The 26708-nt window shown below is 41.9% G+C and overlaps 1 protein-coding gene across 8 annotated transcripts in view; it reads right to left on the minus strand.

Annotated features, from left to right (window-relative positions):
• The window catches only part of LOC132378373 (cadherin-6-like), a 191116-nt gene that overhangs the window by 52246 nt on the left and 112162 nt on the right, over positions 1–26708 (minus strand). For all 8 annotated transcript variants that reach the window (XM_059945238.1, XM_059945244.1, XM_059945240.1 and 5 more), the window contains exons 4-7: positions 16721–16840; positions 9801–9968; positions 8814–9001; positions 8461–8714 (exon numbers count right to left, since the gene is read on the minus strand). In XM_059945238.1, coding sequence (XP_059801221.1) covers positions 8461–8714; positions 8814–9001; positions 9801–9968; positions 16721–16840 — 730 coding nt within the window. The remainder of the gene's footprint in view (positions 1–8460; positions 8715–8813; positions 9002–9800; positions 9969–16720; positions 16841–26708) is intronic.

Genomic DNA, 26708 nt, shown 5'->3' on the forward strand with positions numbered 1-26708 from the left:
TTGGAAGTGGATCGCCACGTGGTTGCTGTTTCATTGCAGGTTAAGAATGAAATTCTACCCCTGTTAATCAAAACTTAGTGATCAGAACAATAAAAAGTTGTTCACAATACAGCTCAGGGAATGTTCTGATGAAAGTTCACCAATATGAAATGTTAACTCTGTTTTGCTCTCTGAAGACACAGTCTGGTCTGCTGACTGCTTCGAGTATTGTCTGTTTTAATTTCATTATCTTCCAACAGCAATTTTACAAGAAGGGTATGACATTTGTTTTTACAGCAGCCCTATGCATATCTTAATGGTTGAGTGCGAAGGGGATTAAATCAAGAATGCCAGAGAGATCCGTTGGCATCATAAATGAACTGTCTGCACTTGCCATATGGTTAAAAACTGCATTTGCAGGTGTCTGTGACCTGCAAAACAATTAGCGAGGGTAACAGTCTCTGCAGGCTAGTGGCAGCTTAGAGATTTCTGCCATCTGCTATGAGGGAAACAAGTACACACTACATATAACAAGTACATAACTCTGTGCTCATCCAGAACATTGGCAGGTATATTCAAACTCGTATTAAATCCTTACCATTCGTCTACAATTTGCCCAGGTCTGCACCCTGGAGAAGACTTTTCAGGTGCAGATCCATGGTCTCACGAGACTAATGGATGCCATACATCTACAATGTCTCCACAGCATCTCAAGTTTAAAGTTCTCATCTTTATTTTCAAAACTCTTCACCTGATTTTTGTAGGTCATCCAGATTTTACAACTCTCTGAGAGTTTTGTATTCAGATTTATTTATCACACGCACATTCAAATATACGGTGAAATGTGTCATCTGCGTTAACAGCTAGCACAGCCAGCATGTGCTGGGGAGCAGCCCGCAAGTGTCACCTCACACTCTGGCACCAACATAGCGTGCCCAAAATGCTCCACCGAACAGCACAAGCAGCAGCAACAACACAAAGCAAGACCACAGCCGCACAACAAGTCCCTTTCAGCCAGCCACACTCAATCGCAGGACACCAACTCCAGGTCAGGCCACCTCTGTCTCTCCAGTCCTTGTCACTGGATTCTCAGACTTACTGATATCAGGCCTCCAACTTTGGACTTGACCCCAGGATGGCCGATCATGGCTTTGACCACCTAGCCTCGTCTTCTGGACCCAAACCCTCATGACGTCTTCAGTCCTCCAGACTTTGCGGGTTTGACCTTTGGCCTCCACTTCTAAATTTTCATTGTCCTTGACTTCCAGGCTCAGATGGACCGCCCCTGAACCTGGTAATGTCGGGGGTTTCCCACCAGCCTTGTGACTCCCACCTGTACCCAGGACTTGCCACTCGTACAGACCAGTCTCTGACTTGTGCATAACTGGCCTCCTCAGCACCTGCAATACAACTTACTTTAATCCCTTGATCGTCTCAGAATCTAATCACTCCACCATTTGATACCATGCTTTCAATGCCTAGGCTGTAAACCCAAATCTGCTCATTCCTTCTATGTTCCTTCTTCTTTATGGCACTCCTTAAAAACCTAGTTATCTGAGCAGCCTTCTGTCCCAATTGCTCTTTCAGTGGTTTAGTGTCAAAAGTCTATTGCATGCATTGCTATTATAGAAGTGCAAATTATTGCACATGCATAGTAGATGTACAGACCCTGTGGTCCATGCCAACGCTCATATTACACCAAGTTTCCTGCCATTTTTTCTCTTTTCATCTTGAACCCATTATCTCTTAACAATTGATAATCAAGTCCGCCTCTTCCTTCAACATCTCCTTTCACCTAGAACCATTTTCTATCCAGTTATCTGCAAACGAGTAATAAACAGGATGCGCTGCTGAGCCTATTTTACCGTTACTTTCCCCATAAAATATTAACACCAGCGGGCCTTAGCTGCCCCATGTTTTCCACGGCAAGATGATAAAAGTTTGGGAAAATAATGCATGCCATTTACATGGTCCCCAGGACTTCAGTTGAAAGGAAAGTGGTTTTACAGCTGAAACCCAGTCCTGACCCAGGGTTCTGGTCAGAAATGTCAATGGTTTATTCTACTCCACAGATGCTGCCTGACTTGCTGAGTTCTTCCTGCAATTTGTGTGTATTGCTCAAGCAACTTGCATGCATGCTTTTCCTATAGCCAAGATTCAAATGAATTGCATTGCAACACCACGCAAAGACAGCACCAGACGGGAGATGATACAAAGGATATCCTGTTGCTAGGGTCACTGCAGCAACTTGAAATAGACCACCCGAATACTTCACATTGTTCCAGCCGGCACGCTCCCAACTCTCCACCATCTAGACTAATATTTTTCTCTCTTTCTCACTTCCAACATAGGACCTTCAACCTGAAATGTTATTTGGTTCTCTTCCTATTTATGCCTCTCGATCTCCTGGCTGTCACCAGCATTTTCTGCTTTTACTCCAGATAACTTGAGAACTGTTCCATTTTTGTCTCTGAGATCCTCAACGTTCTGCTGCATTCACTACCTTACAGCATACAGGCTACCCACTGAAGAGGAGGAAGATGTGATCCTATCCAAAACTACGGAATGGTATAGGCTGTGGTAGTGTGATTTTTTTTACTGCAGATGTATCCACACAGCCAAGAAGATGACAAGCAAGAAATATTCAATAGCTACACGGGTCTGCAGATGCTGGAATCTGGAGTTCCAGATTCCAAGAAATATCCAAAAAGATGTTTAAGGTTCTATTCTAATTCCAAGGCATACAAATCAATGCCCTCTGCTGTCCTCTGAATAATGATGAAGACAAATGAAAATAGTGCAAACTCTCAGCAAGTGAAGAATCTTTTGACATGAAACATTATCTCTGGTTCTCCTCCACGGGTGATTCCTGACCAGCTGAGTATTTCCAGCATTCGTTTTTGTCATGATTTCAGCTCCAGCTTTTGATTTCCTTTAAATACTGGGAAGTATTATCCCCTTGACGCTGTCAGAGGATGGTGCTAAAATTCTGGGTCTGCAGTCTGTGGATTGGACTGTAGTTCACGTTATGATGTGCTTGCTCCTTTGTTGCTGTTTTGGGTGACTTTGAGTCAGGTTGGGCTGCAGATAATGAGCTGAAGTGAGTATGGACTCTTTCGATCTTGTGTTTTTTGCTTGTTCTTTTCTGTTGCTGTTTGCGTGATTTGTTTAATGTGCGTGTGGGGAGGGGTGGACGTTTTGCTTTGAAGGGGTTCCAAGGTGCTTCTTTGCTTCATGACTGTCTGTGAGAAGATGAATCTCATTGCTGCATACTGCTTACATACTTTGATAATAAATGTACTTTGAACCTTTGAATTTTTGAAATATTCTAGATAGATAGATAGATAGATAGATACTTTATTGAGCCCAAAGGAAACTACAGTGTCACAGTAGCATTACAAGTGCACAGATATAAAAATTAGAAGAGAAGTAGACAGAATGAAAAATAAGTTACATGAAACAGTCTAACGGGGGGAGGGGGGGGTGTAATTACTTCTCCGGCTATAGGTTGACTCATTATAGAGCCTAATGGCCGAGGGTAAGAATGACCACATATCGCGCACTTTGGAGCACTGTAAATCAACATCAACGTAAAAACTTCTCTGGTCAAAGATCAAGTAAGTCAAAACCAACACATTTGCCCAATTTCTGTTCAAATCTCACTGACCTGAAATGTTAACTGTTTTCCTCCACCTCTGCTGCTCGACCTGCTGAGTACCCTCACTGCATTTTCACTTCTGATTGCCTATTTTCTGCTCCGCAGTGAAGTTTTGCAGTTTTTGTTTCGTCCCAACAATTACTGAATCGTATAATTAGTATTCATAACAATTGAATATTAAACAGCTTCCACCCTCTCCTGCGGCAGCAGGTGGGCCCTCTTTATTTCCTACTGCTTCTAACATTGTTTTCCCTGGAAAGGAGTAGATGTGCCATTGAGGGATGGAAAGGCTTTCAATGTCCCACATTGGATCAGGACTGTTGCTGGAATCTCCCACAGGGTGAATCATTTATGGATCTGCATGGGACCTGATTTATAAAATCCACAGAAGCCCTATCTCAATGTTGATTCCTAAAGCCTATTTTCTGATTCTTTGGGACTGTTATAGCTAAGGCAGAGCTTGCAACAGATGGTACATATGACACATTGCTTTGTGGGCTTGTGCTAACATTCTGTGGCTCTTGGGTGTTGTCTATAAAACTGGAAAAAGGAATATGTGCTTAAAATGTAAACTATAACTGCCAATACCTTACACAATATTTGAAGGAAGAGAGAACGGGAGAGAGAGGGAAAGAGGGAGCGAGAGAGAGACAGGATGGAGCCAGAGGGAGAGAGAAAAGAGGGAGAGAGAACAAGAAACAGAGTGTCTGTATGTGACTGAATCTTGTTCTTATTCTCATATTCATCTTTAATATTGCTTTGTTCCATCTCTCCCAGCTCTGAAATTCTCCAGAGTGTTCAGTGTTCCACCTGTGGCTTTGAGAAAGTTCTGAATAGAATAGCCCCACCACTGACTGCCTGCTCTAGGCCAGGGGTGGGCATAGTTTGCCCATGCCTGCTCTAGGCCGTCAAGCCTTGAGACTGTGCAATTTTCCCTCATATCCTCTTCAGTCCTTGGGCTTTACTTTCACCTTTAATCTGATCTTTAAAATGCGTCTCTTTCAGCAACATCGAACAAGAGAAAATCTGCTGGTGCTGCAAATCCAAGCAACACACACAAAATGTCAGCGGAGCTCAACAAGCCAGGCAGCATCTACAGAAAAGAGTAAATAGCTGATGTTCAGCCCGAGATCCTTTATCAGGACACCTTTAAGCAACAGGGCTCATCAGACTTGATCATTATTGTTTGATAATGCTACTCTGTCCTTCTCAGTGGTAGAGGTCATGGGTTAAGATGATTCTACTGACATCTTGGCTGGGTCTGGAACCTGACCAATAGGTGGCAACCATGTTGCTGCACCACACAACCATCATCTGTCTCACCCAACGGCAGCACACAACACCCCCCTTCGCTAAATCACAGTGAAGCCTCACCCTATAGGACCATCCTCTTGCTTTATTCTTCCTTTGGCACCTCTTCCCAACTATTCCTTAAAGCCTCACTCATTTTCTCTATAATCTCACTCTTCTCCCTCTTTTCCACTGTATCTTTCAGCTCAATCTCTGTCTCAGTTTTCCTCGTCCTCTGTTCTCCAAATTGATAATCTTCCTGCTTGCCTTAATAAAAAAAGCAACAAAGCAACATTTGCAATAATTTCTCCAGTTCCCGTGGCACCAATGCATCATAATGCAACTCCAGTCACTTTAAATACTTTACCACTCTGGAAGAAAACAGATCCCTAGATGGCATTGGGATACCATACGTGAAGTCAAATACAACAGAAGGCTCAAATTTGCTCTTATGATATCGCTCCTTTGAAGATGTTGCTTTGTATAGACTGGCTACATTTTCTGCACTGCAATATGATCTACACGTTAAAATAACTTCATTTGTTGTAAAGCACTTTGGGACATCCTGCAATTGTGAAAGGTACGATAAAAAAGTAAGCCTTTAGTCACGTGTGCTAAATTTGCAACTTAGTTGTTGGACTACAGCATTTCAGCTTGGAGATCCACGGAAGTGAATAGAAGTCACCTCTGGAAACAGGAGACAAAGCACGATTGCTAATGGATATTGTGTATCTAATTCTTGTGCCAAAGGGTGAATTTTTAGCCCTTTTTATCCCCTCTGATTCAAAGCCACGCCACATAATTGACTACAAGTTTGAATATTCATAACCAAGTTTTTATATTATTTTACTCCATTTCATTATTGACCAATCAAAGTTTTAAGATTCATTACAGGGCAGTTTGATACAAAAGAATATTTCCCTAAAACACTGAACTCTCTGTTCTCCCAGCAATGTTTACTGTGTGGTCCCCAATAAGAATTCAACACACATCTTGGTTTCTGAATAATTAACATTCATCATTCAGGGCCTTTCACAGAGTTCAGTCAGGTTCATAAGGGGAATTCTGTTTTCCAACACTCTATTGATTTTCTTCCAGCACAAGCAACATTTCACCTAATTGAGGAATTACTTCTTTTTCTGGGGTTCCTGCACTTTTCTCCCGTGAACTGGTGGGGATCAATAGGAGTAACCTGCATTTTTGAATTCCATTATTGAACTGGGACACTGCATAGTCTGACATTAACCGGAAGGCATGAGGCTGCATTTTGAAGAGATATTACATCTGGATATTCAATGCTGTGGGCATGTTGGAGATCAACAATTAGAATTAGTTGTGGCCTGACTCTCATACTTGTTAAGTTTATGAAGGGAAATGCATTGTATGTGGGTTAGGTGCTTCTCTATAAAAGGGATTTAATTTCAGTTTTGTCCCAAGCATTAATTAGACATGTGATTAAGGCATTTTCCAACCAAGAAACAAGTTATAAAATTTTAAGGAAAGCTAGGATTAAAAACAGAAATGTAAATATATAGCATAATTCAGGAAACAAATTGGAAATATATAGGATAAAGAAGGAAAATATACAGGTCTCTCTTTCACACTAATTAAAACCTTCCACACAGAGTCCAGAAGAATAATTTCTAAAAGTGTACGGATATCTAAATGAAATGGGAAGCCAGATGAGACGTGGGAACGGAAGTGTGTGTGTGTGTGTGTGTGTGTGTGTGTGTGTCCCCAGATCTTTTCTAATTCTTGCAACCCTATTGCATATAAAACAACTTTCCAGCATTCACACAAAACTTGACCTGCCAGTTAAACTGATGATAATCACTGATTAACTTTACTAATTGCATCATCCCATTGGGAATGCTGATCTTATGTTCTTATGTTCCTGGTTGCATCAGCACTTCTGCTCATAAAGTAGGTCTAGATTTGATGTGCCAGGCTACGCTGTGAAATGTTGATTTAAGCAGATTAGTGAACCACAGAACACAGACATTGAGTTATTCAGATTCTGAGCAATTATAGCATAATGTTTTCAGAAGGATTTTAATAACGTGGGACTAAAAAAAAAACCTGATGATGTGGAAACCATCTTAAAAAGCAGGATTTAATTTGACAGTATTCCTACTGATTCAAATCAGATTTCAGTTGATCCAGCTTCAGTTTAGCTTGGAAATCTGAATTTATGGAATTTCACAACCTAAAGGCCTACAAATTCCAGTTACTCCAAGAGTCTTGTTATTTATGTGCTAATATAATTTATTTTAATGCATTGTACCTTATTTTTCCCTTTAGTGGATTAGGCATTTATAATTTTAAGTTAGATAACCTGCTCTGAAGACGTACAAAGCTCCACGAGTCACAGGTTTAACTGACGTGGCCCAGTGGAAGCTGTATAATTGCATGTACAATACAAATTGCCCAGCCTAACACTGTCCTGGGATCTACTCTGCCACGCTGGATTACAGCATCGCAGCAGCACGGGCCCTGATGCTGGTCTTTCCTGATCTCACATTTGTGCACCACAAAAAAACAGTCACGTCCATGTGTTCCATTTTCTGTGATAGGCTTTCACGACGCACAGACAGTGTCTAGTTGAAGAAAAATCTGTCCTCTATCATTAGTGCGAAACATGCAGTATCATAGTGGCTGTGCATTTTAACCGAGTTCCCAAGTTTGGATTCATTCATTCTGCCGAATCAAGCTGACTGACTGCCAGCAGCTCCGTAGAAAACTGCAGGCTCTCAGCCATTCAAGGCCCGGCTCACTTTGATCTTCGGTGCTTGCTTGGCGAAACGCAAAAGCCTAAGGTGATGCAGAGGCTAGATGCCAGTTGACCTCTCAGTGAGTGAACTCAACACTAATGGACAGGCGAGTGAGGCGGGACCGTTCTAGCCCACCAACTTCCTGCAAGGACTAGTTGGTGTTTGGAAGTCAACGCTGTTCAAGTTAATTAATTTAAAAAATAGCTTAGGTATTTTTGATGTTATCTTATAAATCTATTTAAATAGTTTTTTAAATTACCCTGATAAAAACAGTTCAAAAAAATACCCTGTAAAAACAGTTGAAAAGTCTTTGACAGTAGAGGGACTGGAACAGCTCACAGCCTGCTTCACTTAGGGGAAGCCTCTTAGCTTGTTCACATTTTTACAGACAGCCAGAAGACAACAGGCAGCAAATGGGATGGGTCCACAACATCACATTCAACAGAATGATCTATGTGAAACAGCATAATATGCACGGAGCCGTGATATATTAAAACTATGAGCGTTAGAGGATATGTTTTAGAATCTGTTTTGCACATGCATTTATGTGGTTTAACAGTTGGCATCCAGAGATACAACTGCTAATCACAATAAAGAGGCTATGACCATAAGTTATACTTGATAACTTTCTGGAGAAAGAGTCAGAATTAGACAGGGATTTTAAGTAACCACAGTGCTAACAAATTAGACACAAGTGTTGGCAGGTGTGATAACATGCTATCTCAAAGACGTATTACACTCTGCCAAGACAGTATAGCTCACCTGATGAGGTTACGAGATGCGTCAGGATCCTGGGCAGTAACTGTGCCAATGATAGTCCCCACATCAACGTCTTCATACACCTCCAGCATGTAAAAGGGTCTGCTGAACACTGGTGGCTCATTCACATCCTCAACTGTAATTCTAACTGTGGCCGTGTCTTTGTATGGACCCAGGTAGAGAAATCGAGCATCAAGGTGACTGTTCTGTGCTTCTACTTTCAAGGTGTAGCTTTTCTTGCTCTCATAGTCCAACATCTGAATTCAGAAGAACAAAGCCTTGATTAACGTGATGGAAAATAAATAAAATAAATGGAGAAACAGCACATGAGGTTAAGCTACTGAACAGATACACACCTTTCGCACGAGAATGATGCCTTCTTGCGAAGCCTCATCTGTGATGATGTCAAACATGTTCATCCCGTCACCATCAATGATGCGATAATTAACCTCTGCATTCTCCCCAATATCTGCATCAAATGCTTTGATTCTACCAACAGCCGCACCTTCTTGGAAAGACTCTTGAACACTCATTTGGTATACACCTGTAGAGATAAGGAAAGTCTTCAGCTGGTGTTGGACCTACTAGTGTGTAATAAGACTTCAGAACTTCTTTTATGAGCAAGGGCTTGACATGAAATAGCTAACTTACAAGAAAAAAAACAATTTAATCAGATATAAAAGCAACTTGAGAATATAATGGAAGTTTGACAGTAGAAAACAACTGACCCTTTTAACTAAAACTCTAAAAACTCTTCAGATGGTCAACTTCTCTGACCCAGTAAGAAATATTAACCAAATGTGAGATAATACATCTTGGAAGAAAGGTTTTCTTACTCCACCAGATCTGAAGGAAAGGATGTGCAGACCAAGCTTGGTTCATGCTGAACTCAAGCTGAACTTTATCGAAAGAGGCTAAGTTATCCTCTGGTTGACATCACTGTCACATTTATGCATCATTGCTCTACCTAGAAAGGTTTTTGATTATTCCGTCTGATTCTGCTGACTGATTTTAGTAAAAAAGTAGGTCTGAGCAGAAATGCAGTTATAAAATTATGTACTTCAATTTAAGATGTCAATTAATTCCAGTTATTTGGTTATTTTCCTGTCTTCCATTTATTTTTTATTAATAATGTGAAACACAAATAATCGGAGAGGTCAATCACTTGTAGAAAGAAATAGCACTGAAAAGGGCAATTACCTTTGTTCAAGTTAGCATAACTGGCTACTAATAGAGAACATGATATCCACATATTATTTTATTTCATATTTTGAGCTCTTGAAAATACCAAATCAGATCATAAATGTGATTGGTACATGTGTACAGCATTAAATTTTGCTTACTTTGTGGAAATCTTGGAGGATTGTCATTGACATCAGTGAGTGTGATGTTCACAGATGTTGTCCCTGATAATCCCCCCATCTGGCCTCCCATATCCTTTGCCTGGATGATCACTTGATATTGTTCCTTTGCTTCTCTGTCCATGTTTGGTAAAGCTGTTCGAATAATACCTAGATAAACCCACAAAGACAAAAACAAATCAGTCTGAGCATCAGGGTATTAGCAGAGCAGCAAGCTTGCACCATATTCACGGCCAATTCCCAGCACGGTCAATCAATGAAGTCTGGCAGCATCTCACTTTGCCTTTAAAACTGCTAAGAATTCTTAATTACCCACAGCAGGACAGAACATCGCTAGGAAGGAGCTAAATGTCAAAAGTTTAGTTGGTAAATATGCACGATAGTATAAGAGCATAAGAAAATAGGAACAGGCATAAGCCATTTTGTCCTCCAAGCCGTTTCCTTGAATTTTCAAAAATAATTTATTTATCTATCTACCTGACTCTCAATTTATTTGTTTACTTGCATACACCATGGAATAAGCCCTTTTGGTCCTTAAAGTCGCACTGCCCAGCAATCCCCTGATTTAACCTAATCATGGGATAATTTACAATGACCAGTTAGCTTACCAACCGGTACGTCTTTGGACAGTGGGAGGAAACTGGAGCACCTGGAGGAAACCCACGTGGTCACGGGAAGAACGTACAAACTCCTTACAGGCAGCGGCAGGTAATGACCTTGGGTTGCTGATACTGTAAAGCGTCGTGCTAAGCACTACGCTCCCCTGCCTTTCAATCTCTTTAAATACTCCTGTGATCTAGCCATGAAATCAACCTGGTATGGAACTCAATGGAGGAATGTCAGCTTTGACTATAACATGCATACTAGTTGATCTTGCTCAGGATATAGAGATTGATTTTAGGTGGGGAAGAGGGAAAGAAAACTAACTAAAGACGCTATTCCACATTTTTAAGAATTTATAATTAATAGAACATAGCCATTACTGGTATTGTTATTAACGATCACTCATTTCCAGGATTTTGATGTGTACATGGAATAGCATCTTTAGTTGATTTTGTCTCTGTCTCCCTCACCAATTATAAATTGTTCTATTCCTCCACCATCCAATTGCACTCTTGAAATCTTCTTCTCATACCTTCCCCTCTGCCTACAGATCATTTATATTTTTCTAGAGTTGTCCAGTTGGCCAACCCCTCTCATCTTTTTTAATTGTTCCTTCCTCACTGCACCACTCCTTAGATGTGACTTGGTATCAAAGGCTACCTGCTTACAAGGAAGCTCTTGATCTATTTGGTGATATACAGGAAAGATGAGACCAAATGTAAGTTAGGCCTCTCCCTTCCATTTGGCAAGACCTTAGGAAGCAGTTTTGATTTGGCTACCTCAACAAATAGATCTGCCTCACAAGGAAAGGCTACTTGGCTTGTAAAGATTATTTAGAATCTCCATGGAGATGACTGGAATATTCTAGGAATCATGGCACCTTTCTGTGCAAAGAGATTAGAGGTCTAATTTAAAACAGTATCTTGCTTTGAATGTTTTCTACTGGCTCATGATCATCCTAAAGACATACACAAACAGAAATATTATTTATTTCTAACAACAGTGACCTCTATTTCTCCCCCTTCTGAATACTTCTTTCGGCATAACAAGCATCATATAAAAAGTCTGACAAGCTTTATAGATGGGTGTATTTTTATATGAAAAATTATCAGAGTTTAGGATATTTCTCATCATTTTTAATGAAGCGATGATTTGATTTCTCTATCCCCGCTTGCATTAGTAAGTGTAATAAGGCAATTTGATGAAGAGCAACTGTCATTTCTAATACGTTCTCAATTTTATGATTGCACAACTCCTTTAATGCTCACCGTTTCATGCAGTTACATGGCAACTTTGCTGCATGATTGAAACATTGGGTTGCACCATAACTGTACTGGTCAAACATCAAGAAATAGTTTTGCTTTTGAACAAGTGTGCATTAGACTAGCTTATATTGGGTAAACAACTACAAAACCAACTTATGCAGATGGTTAGACATCTTCTCGGGAAAAGTGCTGCTTCTTGCAATGTCTGTAGCCAGTTTCAGGTACTCTAGTCGTATAAGGCCCTGGTGAGATGTTAGAGTTCCTCCAAAGCTGGACTCCTGCCTACCAAAGCAGTGCACTATCAACACCTTCAATTCAGCTGGCTAAGTTCTGAAACTCCCTCCCTACTTCCCTTTGTTTCTAAGTTTTCTCACCTTCCTTAAGATGCTTCTTAAAACGTTTTTGACAGATGAACCATGCGGTCACCTCTTTAATACATCTTCATGGTTTGGTGTCAGTCTTCAATAATGCTAGTGTAAAGTAACAACATGTCCTCCTTTCTGATCATTAATACAGGTGTATACAAAAGATGCGTGTTTAGCTCACTGCTCTATTCTCTTGACACCCATTACTGTGTGGCTAAGCATAGCTGTAATACCATTATAAATTTGCAGACAGCACGACCAGTTTGATTGGCACATTTGTAGATGGTACTGGGTCTTGAAGTGTCAACTGTTCATTGCTCTCCATAGATGCCACCCGACCTGCTGAGTTCCTCCAGAAACTTTGTGTGTATTGTTCAAGATTTTCAGCAACAGCAGAATCTCCTGTGTTTATGACACAATGGTTGTTGGCTGAGTCATGCACGGTGATGAATCAGAACACAGGATAGTCTGGTTGATTGGTGCCGCAGTTACAACTTCAACTTAATGTCAACAAATCCAAGGAGGTTATCGTTGAAGGAGGAGTCAGAAACAACTCCCGGGCGTTAGCGTCCTAGATTACCTGTGCTGGGCCCAGCAGATAAATGCAATCATGAAGCAGATGTACCACTGCTTCTACTTTCTTCAAAGCCCAAAGAGATTTGGCACGTCTTCAAACACGCTCACAAACTTCTACAGCTTCACTGTTGGAGGTATCCTGATCGGCTGCATCTTGGCCTGATATGGCAATTTCATTGTACAGGAACAGAAGAGGCTGCAGAGAGTAGTGAACACAGCCCAGTCCGTCACAAACGAACGGCAGTCCTCTCCACCACCAACAGAATCTTTGGGGGGGGGGGGCTGCCACAAGAAAGCTACATCTATCATCAAAGATCTCCACTGTCTAGGTTATACCCTCTTCTTGCTGCTACCATCAGGCATGAGTTACCAAAGCCTGAAATCCCACACCAACAGGTTCAGGAACAGCTTCTCCCCTGCAACCATCTGGTTCTTGTACAGATCTTCTTCTTCTTAAGCCTATCACTTCTACTGGGGCGTAGTAGCACATCAGAGTCCTTAGGCGTGGGGCCATTCTTTCACGTTGTTTCCAGGTGTATCCTTCCTCTCCCACAAGTGAGGCCTCTGGAGCCTCCGTTGGCTTTTCTGCAGCTCTGGGTTTTTATGGGACAGGGTTGCCAGACCTACGTCTAAACCTCCTCCTTCTGCAGCTGCGTGTGGGACCATCCATGGTGGAGTTCTTGTACAGACTTGCAGAGCTCCAAACATACCTCAGCTATGGAATCATCTCTTGCACTACTACAGACTGGGCTCTGACACTACCCTTTTTTCCTCTTTCTCTCTTCACTGTCTAATATAATTATTGTGTATGTAATTGTAATTACAGGAAGGACATTAATAAGGTTGAAAGAGTGCAGAGAAGGTTTACAAGGATGTTGCTGGGACTTGAGAAACTGAGTTACAGAGAAAGGTTGAATAAGTTAGGACTTTATTCCCTGAGAAGAATGAGGGGAGATTTGATAGAGGTATATAAAATTATGATGGGTATAGATAGAGTGAATGCAAGCAGGCTTTTTCCACTGAGGGGTAAAAAAAACTAGAGGACACAGGTTAAGGGTGAAGGGGGGAAAGTTTAAAGGGTACATTGGGGGGAGCTTCTTCACACAGAGAGTGGTGAGAGTGTGGAATGAGCTGCTGGATGAAGTTGTAAATGCAGGCTCACTTTTAACATTTAAGAAAAACTTGGACAGGTACATGGATGAGAGGTGTATGGAGGGATATGTTCCAGGTGCAGGTCAGAGGGACTAGGCAGAAAAATGGTTCAGTACAGCCAAGAAGGACCAAAAGGCCTGTTTCTGTGCTGTAATGTTCAGTGGTTCTATGGTTATTAATAATACTGAAAGTATATATTTATATGTTGTGCTTGTCTGTACCCATGTGCCTTTAATACTGCTGCAAGTAAGTTTTTCATTGTACCTGTACTTCAACTTCCTTGAACACATGACAATAAATTCAACTTGACTGGAAGTGGATTACTCTGATTTACTGCATTGTCAATGTAACTTGTAATATTGCAACAGTGCATGACAAATGTTATGAGTCAATGCACTTTAAATTAACCTAAAAGAGTTGCAAAGTTTCAAAATGGTTTATGTTCAAACACAAGGAAATCTGCAGATGCTGGAAATTCAAACAACAACACACACAAAATGCTGGTGGAACACAGCAGGCCAGGCAGCATCTATAGAAGAAGCACTGTCGACGTTTCGGGCCAAGACCCTTCTAGGCCCGAAACATCGACACTGTTTCTCCAATAGGTGCTGCCTGGCCTGCTGTGTTCCACCAGCATTTTGTGTGCGTTGTTGTTTGAAATGGTTTATGTTGTTACTATAATCAACTTTACAGCTAATAATGCTTCATGAAATCAAATGAACATATGGTTGCATGGTTTTCACTTCACATGGAATACATTTAAACAAAATATTAAAATATTTTGATTTTATCAAGTTAGGATATTGCATTTTAATCTTGTTGCACATGCATACCAGTGAATTTTAACACAAATCAAATTTGCTACCCAATATACCACAGCAATAAAATAATTGTGGGCTGAGAGGAGAATGCTGCAGGGCTTGAGGTCGATATACTGTACATTTGCAAAGAGTTCAGAAGAAAGAAAGCTGATCTCCTTGAAGCATACATCTCTTTAAAGAAGCTTAGCAGGAATAGTATGGATTTGACGTTGTCTCTTTCTGGTGAGTCTAAACCTGGGGTTGACAGTCTCAAATTAAAAAGTAAGTCATTCTGGTCAGAAATTAGAAGAAATTACTTCACTCAGATGGCTCCAACATTTTGGCCTTCTCTATCCAGTAGATCTGGGGGGCTTGGTTTCTGAGCACAACCAAAAGGGAGATAGATAACTTCTGGTTATTAATGCAACCAGCAGTGGTGGAAAGTGACATGGAGTTAAATCTCAAACACAGTAAAATCTGCAGATGCTAGAAATCCACGTGTAACCCGGAAAGAGGTTTCATTGTTAATGTAATGGTCTTTCTGGAGAAGCAGTGTTTGGGTTGTGGTTAGAGATGATAGATGCTTTGGAATGTGAGCCATCCAATCAGGTGAGTGTTTTTTTTTGTGTGTGTCTGACACTAGTGTGAACTGGGGGTTTTGTTGGGCAGGACATGAAGGGAGAAGATGCTGAAGAGAACCGGTTATAAGATTCGAACTGGTGGGGGACCGTGATTCAATGCAGCCAGGTGCAGAGCGCTACTGAGAAGTGGCTAATATGACTTTTGGAAGAGTTGAGCTCCAAGTTGTGTACATTTAACTGTTTAATTATAATGGGCTCTTTTTGTTTTATTCTTTCTTTACTAACCCTATAGTTAAATTAAAATTCATAAATATAATCCCTTTAATCATATGCAGTGTGCTGTCTGGTATCTCCTGGCACTGAGTTATAACAGGGTAGCGTAGCATCCACACAAACCAGGGTTCGGGTTGGGTGAGCGGTCCCAATGTCACGGATTTGACAGGATCAAAGTTTGTATTCCCAAGATTTGCACAGTCCAAGGAAACTGAGGTTTTCACAAGCAGCACTCACAAAATCAGCACTCAGATCAGTCCTGATGAAGGGTCTCAGCCTGAAATATCAACTGTTTACTCTTTTCTGCAGATGTTGCCTGGCCCGCTGAGTTCCTCCAGTATTTTGTGTAAAGGTAAATCTTATTGAATGTTGGAACAAGCACAAGGAGGCAATCAGGCTACCTTGGTCTCAGTTACTCATAAACTAACGGTCAAATGCAGTTGATTGGACTGGGTACTTTAGTCATAAGCCCAGTTATCTATGTAGAGTTAGTACTAAGTTATCATCTTAGGTTTTGATTTTTCGTATATATTAATTAACAAGGCCTTGCACTGTTATTAGTACTCATATGGAAAATGTAGTCTTCAGCACTGTGGAAAATACTCACATCGCTTTGTGACTAACATTTGCTGAAGCGAATGGTGTCTGAAGCAGCAAAGTAGCTCATCTAAATACAACCCAAATCACCTCGAGCAATCACATTACAGCTCTATAAATGCACCATTTCTCTGCCCATTTTAGACTAATCCAATGTATTTTTTTGCATAAAATCCCATTAGTATTGGAACAGTTCAAGCCATAGAATTAATGAAAGATTAGAACAGCGAAAAGAGGCATTCCAGCTTTGTATTACAGAGATTCACATATATTATATTCTCAGCCATGTAACACTCTTAATACTTGAGAGGTAATGCCAGTTACAAAGATCACGCACACCTTGTGAGCTCCGACTTTTCAAATATGTAGTGTATGTGGTGTAACGGGTGACATTAGAGTTGATATATCCGCTAAGAAGGCAGGGCCATTTGTGCAGAAGGCATTTGTCGTATATATCCAGCTGAAATTCCTAACAGCTTCTTTCATCATCAAAATAGCTTGTCCTTTTTTTCAGAAGCCATTATTTCCATCATAACTGCAAAATCTCCTCCTCCTAAGGGAATAAAAATCCTTTCACATCAATGTAAACTCTCTCCTTAGCTGTATGGAAATGAAGTATTTAGCCCTGTATATGTTGTGATCTCAGCCTAAATTATTAAGAAAATAACTCAGGAAGGAAAAGTCTCTGACCTGTGTCTGACTCAACGGAAAAATAGGGCTGGCCTTGTAAAATACTGTAGACCACCCTGGCACTGTATCCGTAAGTGGGGTCATCAGCATCCGTAGCTATGACTTGAATTACAGATGTACCTGTAAAAACACAAATCACAAAACATTTCAGCAAGTCTTACTCCAATAAATTCCATTAGTATTAATCTAAACTCTGCATTTACTTTCAAATGCTTGCTTTCTGAGTGTTGTTGATAACTATAAGCATTTATATAATTTATTGGACAGTGTGGACAATGTTGGAAACTGTAAACATTTTAAGTTAGCTTTCTTTATCAAGCACTATGGAAATGGGAAGATCTGGGGAAAGTGGACAAGCAGACTGCAGGAGATTTATCTCTGTTAAATGCTATTAAATATGCATGAGAGTGTCAGCTGCTTGGTGAACACACTGCAGTTCTTCAATGAAAACACGAGTGAAGGTGGGTGACTCTGACATACAGAACATAGAATCTTACAGCACAGTACAGACACTTCGGCTCATGATGTTGTCCCAACCTTTTAACCCACTCCAAGATTAATCTAACCCATCCATCTATTTTTCTATTATTAATGTACCTATCTGAAAATTTCTTAAATGCCCCTAATGGATCTGCCTCTAGCACCACCCCTGGCAGGGGCATTCCATTCTACTCTCTGTGTAAAGAACCTCCCTCTAACATGCTCACTATACTTCCTCCCAGTCACGTTAGAATTATGTCCCCCTGTATACACAGTACACTATGTGCACTGGAGTACATTAATTGTTTGATATTGTATATACTTAGTACACTTGACTAAAGACTAACTTTTTCCTTTCTTTAATCTAACCATTTCTGGTATTGCAACATTTTTTTTTACCACTTTGGTACCTTTCATAAATGATTTTTGTTATTTTACAGATTAAAGAATAAAAGAATTTGGTTAATTATGAACAAACTCTTATCGGGCTTCCAGCCTGGTACAGATATCGATTTCAACTGACATTTTGATGACAAACTCTGCCATCTTCATCAGGGATGATGCCTGACCATGTCTAGTCTGGTGGTATTTATACCCCTGTAGTCCATCCCTCCTGATTAGATAGTCCTTATCTAACCAGATTTCCTCTGTCCTTCCTTGTTTAAAGTCGAATTCCAGTTCTTACTTAGAATGAGATCTTTGTCTTTGTTAAAATTCTTTGACTTAAAATTTATTTCAGTGTCTTCCTTCACCAGGTGGTCCCAAAAGGCATTGGTGTGGCACAGTAGTTCTGTGCCGTCAAAGTCCATTCTATGGCCATTGCGAATACAATGTTCTGCTACCACTGATCTCTTTACGTAATCCAGACTGATACACCTCCTGTGCTCCTTGATGCGGGTTTCCACCGTGCGTCCTGTCTGGCCAGTATACACTGTTCTGCATTCACAGGGAATCCTGTGAATGCCAGCCACCCTGAGTCTCAGGTCATTTTTGACACACGTACGCGGTGATTTGAGCTCCCTCATGGGTTTGTGGATGGTTTCAATCCACTATTTCTTCAGAATCCTGATGATCCTTCCAGAAACCGTGTAAGTCCGTGTGAGTGATTGCCTCCTGTTCCTGGTCATTCTAATATGACAGAAAACAAATGGTAGTCTTGGACATAGTGTCTATCAGAAACCCACTCACATGGATTTATATCTCAATAATAACAGCCACCATCATGCTTCCCAACATAAAGCAGTTCTCTCTCCTTTGATTAACCATGCAAAAACTATTTTGAACCCAGGGAGACTCCATGAGGAAATAAGACAATGATGCACAACTTTCCTACAGAATGGCTACAAGGTGAAGGAAATCAATCAGGGCTGACAGAAAAACCAGGAAACATAACAGCAAGGAGGAATGTCACTACTACCCTATATTTTCAAGGTTTCTGGAAGGATCGCCAGGATCCTGAAGGAGTACCGGTCACAAACCCGTGAGGAAGCTCAGTCAGAGCTTACGCAGATGTCCTGGGACTCAGGACGGCCAGCATTTACAGGATCCCTGTGAACACAGAGCAATGTTTATCAGCCAGAGTGGAAACCTGCGTCAAAGAGCACAGTTGGTGTATCCATATGGGTTACCTGCAGAAACTGGTGGTAGCAGAACATTGCATTCATAATGGCCACAGGATTGACTTCAATGGCACCTACATCATATACGCCGGGAAAGCACTAGATCTTTTCTTATTCATATTTCAGAACTGATTTACACTCCGATATCTCAAACCAGGTATTTCATCATACCTATATATGAAGAAATATTTGCATAGTTCTCTCTGGAATATACGGAAGAATTCAAGGAATGGAATGACTTGCAACATGCAGAACTCATTCTGGCAACTAAATGTACATCTGTCTGCAAACTCCAACAAATGCCATGTTTGAAGTTCTCCATGCTGTCTTTTTTGCATTCCCAGTTAAGATCAAGTCAAGTCAACTTTTATTGTCATTTCAACCATAACTGCTAGTACAGTGCATAGTAAAAATGAGATGTCTTTCAGGACCATGGTTTACATGACACAGTACAAAAACTAGACTGAACTAACTACTAAAAAAAAATTTAAAAATAACAGAGAAAGCTACACTAGACTACAGACTAACACTGGACTGCATAAAGTGCACAAAAACAGTGGAGGCATTACAATAAATAATAAACAGGACAGTAGGACAAGGTGTCAGTCCAGGCTTCGGGTATTGAGGAGTCTGATAGCTTGGGGGAAGAAACTGTTACATAGTCTGGTCGTGAGAGCCCGAATGCTTCGGAGCCTTTTCCCAGACGGCAGGAGGGAGATGAGATTGTATGAGGTCCTTCATAATGCTGTTTCCTTTGCAGCATGTAGTGTAAATGTCTGTGATGGTGCGAAGGGAGACCCCGATAATCTTCTCAACTGACCTCACTATCCGTTGCAGGGTCTTGCGATCCGAGATGGCACAACTTCCAAACCAGGCAGTGATGCAGCTGCTCAGGAAGCTCTCAATACAACCCCTGTAGAATGTGATGAGGATGGGGGGGGGGGGGGAGATGAACTTTCCTCAGCCTTCGCAGAAAGTAGAGACGCTGCTGGGCTTTCTTTGCTATGGAGCTGTTGTTGAGGGACCAGGTGAGGTTCTCCGTCAGGTGAACACCAAGAAATTTGGTGCTCTTAACGATCTCTACTGAGGAGCCATCGATATTCAGCAGGGAGTGGTCACTCCGTGCCCTCCTGAAGTCACAACCATCTCTTTTGTTTTGTTCACATTCAGAGACATGTTGTTGGCTCTGCACCTCCTCTCTGTAAGCTGACTCATCGTTCTTGCTGATGAGACCCACCACGGTTGTGTCATCAGCGAACTTGATGATGTGGTTTAAGCTGTGTGTTGCAGCACAGTCGTGGGTCAGCAGAGTGAACAGCAGTGGACTGAGCACACAGCCCTGAGGAGACCCCATGCTCAGTGTGATGCTGTTGGAGATGTTGCTCCTGATCCGGACTGACTGAGGTCTCCCAGTCAGGAAGTCTAGGATCCAGTTGCAGAGGGAGGTGTTCAGGCCCAGTAGGCTCAGCTTTCCAATCAGTTTCTGAGGGATGATTGTGTTGAATGCTGAACTGAAGTCTATGAACAGCATCCGAACATATGTGTCTTTTTTGTCCAGGTGGGTTAGGGCCAAGTGGAGGGTGATGGCAATGGCGTCGTCTGTTGAGCGGTTGGGACGGTATGCAAACTGCAGCGGGTCCAGTGAGGGGGGCAGTAGGGTCTTGATATGCCTCATGACGAGCCTCTCGAAACACTTCATGATGATGGATGTGAGTGCAACGGGATGGTAGTCATTTAGGCAGGACACTGAAGACTTCTTCGGCATGGAGACAATGGTGGCGGCTTTGAAACACGTTGGAACGGTGGTGCTGCTCAAGGAGATGTTGAAGATGTCAGTGAGAACATCTGCTAGCTGGTCTGCACAACCTCTGAGCACTCTACCAGGGATGTTGTCTGGTCCAGCAGCCTTCCGTGGGTTGACCCTGCACAGGGTTCTTCTCACGTTGGCCATGGAGGGACACAGCACCTGGTCATTTGTAGGAGGGGTGGACTTCCTCACCGCCAAGTCATTTTCCACCTCAAACTGGGCGTAGAAGTTATTTAGCACATTTGGGAGGGAGGCATCACCTGCACAGTCAGGTGATGTTGTCTTGTATTTGGTGATGTCCTGGATGCCCTTCCACATGCGCCGCGTGTCGCCGCTATCCTGGAAGTAACTGTGGATTAGCTGGGCATGTGCACGCTTTGCCCCTCTGATGGCTCGGGACAGTTTGGCCCTTGCTGTTGTTAGAGCTGCCTTGTCGCCTGCTCTGAAGGTGGAGTCACGGGACCTCAGCAGCGCACGCACCTCCATGATCATCCATGGCTTCTGGTTGGCACGTGTAGTGATGGTCTTGGGCAGAGAAACATCATCAATGCACTTGCTGATGTAGCTGGTCACTGATGCGGTGTACTCCTCCAAGTTGGTAGAGTTGCCATCGGTTGCAGCCTCCCTGAACATGTGCCAGTCAGTGTGCTCAAAGCAGTCTTGAAGAGCAGAGATGGCTCCTGCTGGCCAGGTTTTCACCTGCTTCTGAACTGGTCTGGAGCGCCTGACGAGCGGTCTGTATGCTGGGATTAGCATAACAGAGATGTGGTCTGAGTAACCGAGGTGGGGGCGGGGCTCTGCCCAGTACACGTCAGGGACGTTTGTGTAAACCAGGTCCAACACGTTCTCCCCCTCATTACAAAGTACACATACTGATGGAATTTGGGGAGCACTGACTTAAGGTTCACGTGGTTAAAATCTCCATCGACAATAAACAGTCCATCAGGGTGTATGTTCTGCAGTTCGCTAATAGCCCCGTACAGTTCACAGACCGCCTCCTTAGCATTAGCGCTGGGGGGGGGGGGGGGGAGAGAAGATGAACTTTTATTGACCTAAAATGTTAACTCGGTTTGAATTGTTGAACATTTCCAGCACCTGCAATCAGTCAAGTTTATTGTCATTTAGCTACATCCATGTAGACGATCAAATGAGCCTCTTCTCTGAACCAGGGTGTAAAGCATTGTAGCACACATAACACACACTAACTTATGAAAGCAAGGATGAAATCTACAGATGGGCTGCACACAAATATACAAACTAAAGTGCATAAATGGAATACTGTAAGGTACAGAACATATTAACCAGTGACAGTTTGAATGCGATGCGGCGGGGAGTTCAGAAGCCTAATGGCCTGAGGGAAGAAACTTTTTCCCATCCTGACTGTTCTTGTTTTTATGCATCGGAGTCTCCTGTCTGATAGTTGAAATTTACAAAGTTTCTTAAAAAGTTCTTATATCAGTGACATTTTAAAAGTCAATTCAAAATAGTTACAATGGTTTGTAAACTTATCAATTTTAGTCTTTTATATTTTAAATTATTGTCATCATAACAAACTTCCTTTCTAAACTTTAGTAAATGTATCTGACCATCAGAGGGCCCATGGAGAGTGCCTTAGCTCCTAATACCTGCAGCTCAGGCACCTTCACCAGCCTGCTAAGCTTTTGCAGAAACTTGTTACAATGCCCTCCACACACTGTGAAGAGCAGCACCATGCAAATATTTAACTCAGCCATTCAGTGGCAACCACAAGCAATGGATCCACACCGGGGTACACTGTTCCGCGGGACGCTCACTAACCACGGCTTGTGAACAAGTTCCTCTTCGGACATAGTTCATCAAACGGTACACAAACTCGAGGAAGTCGGCAGATGCTGGAAGTCCCGGTAAGACACACAAAATGCTGAAGGAACTCAGCAGGCCAGGCAGCGTCGATGGAAAAGAGTAAACAGTAAGCAACAGGTGCTGATGAAGGGTCATGGCCTGAAATGTTGACTCTTTACTCTTCCACGGATGCTGCCTGGCCTGCTGAGTTCCTCTAGTGTTTTGTGTGTGTTGATAAAACAATACAGCACAGGCCCTTCACCCCATGGTGTTAAAATGACCTTTTAACCTACTCCAAGATTAATCTAATCTCCCCTCCTACAGAGCCATGCATGTTTCTTTCATCTATGTGCCCATCTACCAGTCTCTTAAATGTCCCCTTATCCATGCCTCTTATCATCTTATCCACCTATTTCGTCACCTCTCATCCTCCTTTGCTCCAAAGAGAAAAGCCCCAGCTCACTTACCATTTCCTCATAAGCCACCCTCTCTAATCCAGGCAGCACCTTGGTAAATCTCCTCCATAGCCTCTGTAAAGCTCTCACATCCCTCTATCTTGACTGAACTCTGCTGGATTTCAGCTGCAACTGCAGAAGCCATTACTATTACAATGCTTTATCTTTAGGTTAATATTCCTGCTGCTGTGGTGAGTTTCAATGTGGTTAAAATTGTCCATAAGACACAGAAGCAGAATTAGGTCGTTCGGCCCACTGAGTCTCCTCCACCATTCCATTATTATTGATCTCAAACCCATTAATCTATTTAGAGACACAGTACAGAATCGGCCTTTCCAGTCCAAAGAGCCAAGCCTCCCAGCAACCCACCTATTTTACTCTAGCTCATTCACAGTTCAATTTACAATAACTTTTTAACTCACTAACCGGTGTGTCTTTGAACTGTCGTGAGCTGTAACAGCTTTGCGCTAACTGCTGCACCACCTCTCCCATCTTCTCCCCATAACCGTTGATAACCCGACTCATCAAGAATCTGCCAACCTCTGGATTAAATATATCAATGATTTGGCCTCCTAAGTCACTTGTGGCAATAAATTCCACAGATTCACCACCCACTAACTAAAGAAATTCTTCCTCGTCTTCGCTCTAAAGTTACATTCTTCTATTCTGAGGCTGTGCCCTCAGGTCCTGGATACCCTCATGAAAGGAAACATCCTCTGCACATCCACTCTATCTAGGCCTTTCAATATTGAATAAGTTTCAATGAGATTCCCCTCCAACACACTCCTCTGAACTCCAGCACGCACAGACCCAGTCACTCCTCGTACATTAAGCCTTTCATCCCCAGGAACATTCCTGTGAACCTCTTCTGGACTCTCTCCAGTGCCAGCCCAACCTTTCTTAGATAAGGGGCCCAAAACTGCTCACAATACTCCAAGTGCAATCCGATCAATGCCTTATATAGGCCCAGCAACTCAGTGGAATTGTACCAGCAGGAAATGATGTGGCTGTTGTCAGGGTTCTATGGGTATACTATCATAGTCTCAGAGTTTTTGCTTGTACAGGGAGTGACAGCTCTTTAGCAAAGATGGAAAGTGGGCAGTTGAGAATTGATAGCCAGCTTTACTTCCCACTGACTTCTTACTGAAAGCAAATCAGTCTGGTTATTGAATATACACTCAGTTTCAAAATGAGCTATCTAGATTCACGAGCAGAAATCAAACAAGGAGGATACATTGAACAGCTCAAACTCATGTGCAATGACAGCTAATAACTTATCAATTTGTAATCTGCTCCACTAGTAGCCAGTATGGAGAGGCTCTTTAATGACAGTCCAACATGGTTCAGTGATTGCTTTCAATTCAATTTGGCTCAGAACCACCCTCATTCCCACGCTTCTTGTGATGATTCACGTCTCTCTCTGCACCTAAAGTCAGAGCTTATGCATGTCCCATTTGCTTTTGATTTGCCTGGAATGCATATTAATAGCTCTATCTTTTCTCTTAATGATCCCTTTTTTGTCTGAATGATCTGCAGATGGATGCTGTTCGATTTCTTGATGGAGTTTATCCAGCTCAATTAATGCATCGACACTGTTGGAAGCAGACATTAAAAGACACCCCAAAAATACCAGAATTGAGTGGTCACATTAGATCCACCTCAGCTTTAATAGGTAAGTATCTCCAGAAGATTATGCTTCCTTCTCTATTGCTGCAAAAGCTTGTTTTGTTTTTAATCCATACAGTAGCAGAGGAGTTAGCATAATGCTTTGTACATCAGCAACAGGGTTCAATTCCCGCCACTGTCTTTAAGGAGTTTGTCCGTTCTCCCCAAGACCACCTGGGATTCCTCTGGGTGCTTCCGTTTACTCTCACATTCCAATGATATACGGGTTAGTTAGCAAGTGGTGGGCACACTATGCTGGTGATGGAACAGCGGCAACATGTGCGGGCTGCGTCCAGCACATCTCAGACTGTGTAGGTCGTTGACACTAGCAACACATTTCACTCTATGTTCCGAATTACATGTGACAAATAAAGCTAATCATTACCTTTGTGAATAATGAACAACTAACCAGGTGTATGAATCAAATGTCTCTCTCTGATGAAACTATAAATTATTTTATTTACAGTTCTACTTCGAAACAGAGACTTGATAAACTTCTAAGTAAATTAAAAAGTTTAGCAAATACAGTACAAATTCTGTATTAGCTAACAGTACGTATGCATATTCTATTCCAGCACATCCATTATTTAAATTGTAGGGACACCTTGAAATAAATAAGTCATTACTAACTTCAACAAAGTTATAACTATGTGAAAAATAAATTCCAATCCGTTTCTTCCAAAGGATTCAAAACTACACATGACCTAGTCTTTTGAATATTTTTACTCTGAAAGATCTTCACTTTTCTGCAATTATGTATGTTCTGCTTAAATCTTATCTTAGAGCAATAAAAAGACAGAAAACATAAACTGCTGCTTATTAATAAATTATCCTTTTTTTTCCAGAGAAAAACTTTTCTTCCTCTTCATTTTGGCTTTATTCTAGATAAAAATCATCATCGGCCATTCAGTTGAAATTGATTCAGTGGAAGCGAAGAGTTCAACTGAATGAGGTCTTCAGACAGAAATACATCAACAAGCAGAAAAGGAGTGGCAATGAATTGAAAGTCTATTATGCACCCTGCACTATTTTCCTTCCCATTGACTTCAATGAACAGGAAAATTGTCCCCAGGAGTGCACAGCTAGACAAAGTGAGATGTGTATAAACAAAAATAAGAAACGTTGATTCTCTTGTGGCTTTGCTGACAACAGATTACACCAACACTCCTCACAGAAAATGAAGAATTTTTCAAGTTAGTCCTTGTTGTAAATTAAGAATACACAATAGCAAAGTCGTGCACACCTTCTTCCCTTCTCTTGTGCTTGAGGATGATGTTTAGTTCTTCTCTAATTCTATGGGTTTCTTCATCTGCATTTGTCCTCCATGCATCTCTGTTGTAAAGATTGATTTATGCAGTGCCTTATGAATGCACTCTCTTCATTTAATTGTCAAAGATTCCCTCTTTCTTCTAAGCAATGTTCTACGAGTCTTGAATCTCTCCTTTCCCTTAATAATCTTTTGATGTCACTGATGAGAGTACTGAGTGCTGTTTCAGGGGTATGGAGTGGAGATCTGATGTCAAACACTTGGATGACATACTGGTCCAGCGTACCTGTGCGTGGCCAGCACCTCAGTGATGGGGTTGTTAGTCCAGGATAGGATACTAATATTGGTTTACCTATCTTTCAACCCTCCAGTCAGTTTAGAGGGCTTTGCTGAAACAGTATTGGTAATGTGTCCACAGGGCTTTGAAATGCTCGTGGCAGACTCTCCATGGTAATGAAGGGTACTGGAGTGGGTGGGAGGGGAGCTCTGGTGACTGTGATCTTGGTGCAGAGTTTGAGAACCATTTCCCTGGCTGGTTAGTATTGATGCACTGGTGGTGAAGATAAGCTTTTCTCATGAGGGTCCCACCTTTGCTGGGTAATGGTGCTCAAGTTATGGCAAGTGATCACAGATCAATTATTAGCAGACAACATTGTAGGATGTGGCGAGGGCTGAAGGCCTTTGTCTTCCAGATGCTGAGTGCACAGCTCATCCTCCTATAAGCTTCAATCAAGCCCAAAGGCCGACTGAAAATCTGGAAGTCAAGGCCTGGTGAGAAATCGGAAGTCCAATGTCTGTGGGGGAAGGAGGACCTGTCCTGGTGTTGGAGGACTCCATGTGTGTCGGAGTGAGTGGGTGGGTGGGTGAATGGGAG

The sequence above is a fragment of the Hypanus sabinus genome, chromosome 20 (assembly GCF_030144855.1).
Source record: "Hypanus sabinus isolate sHypSab1 chromosome 20, sHypSab1.hap1, whole genome shotgun sequence".
Lineage (NCBI taxonomy): Eukaryota > Metazoa > Chordata > Chondrichthyes > Myliobatiformes > Dasyatidae > Hypanus > Hypanus sabinus.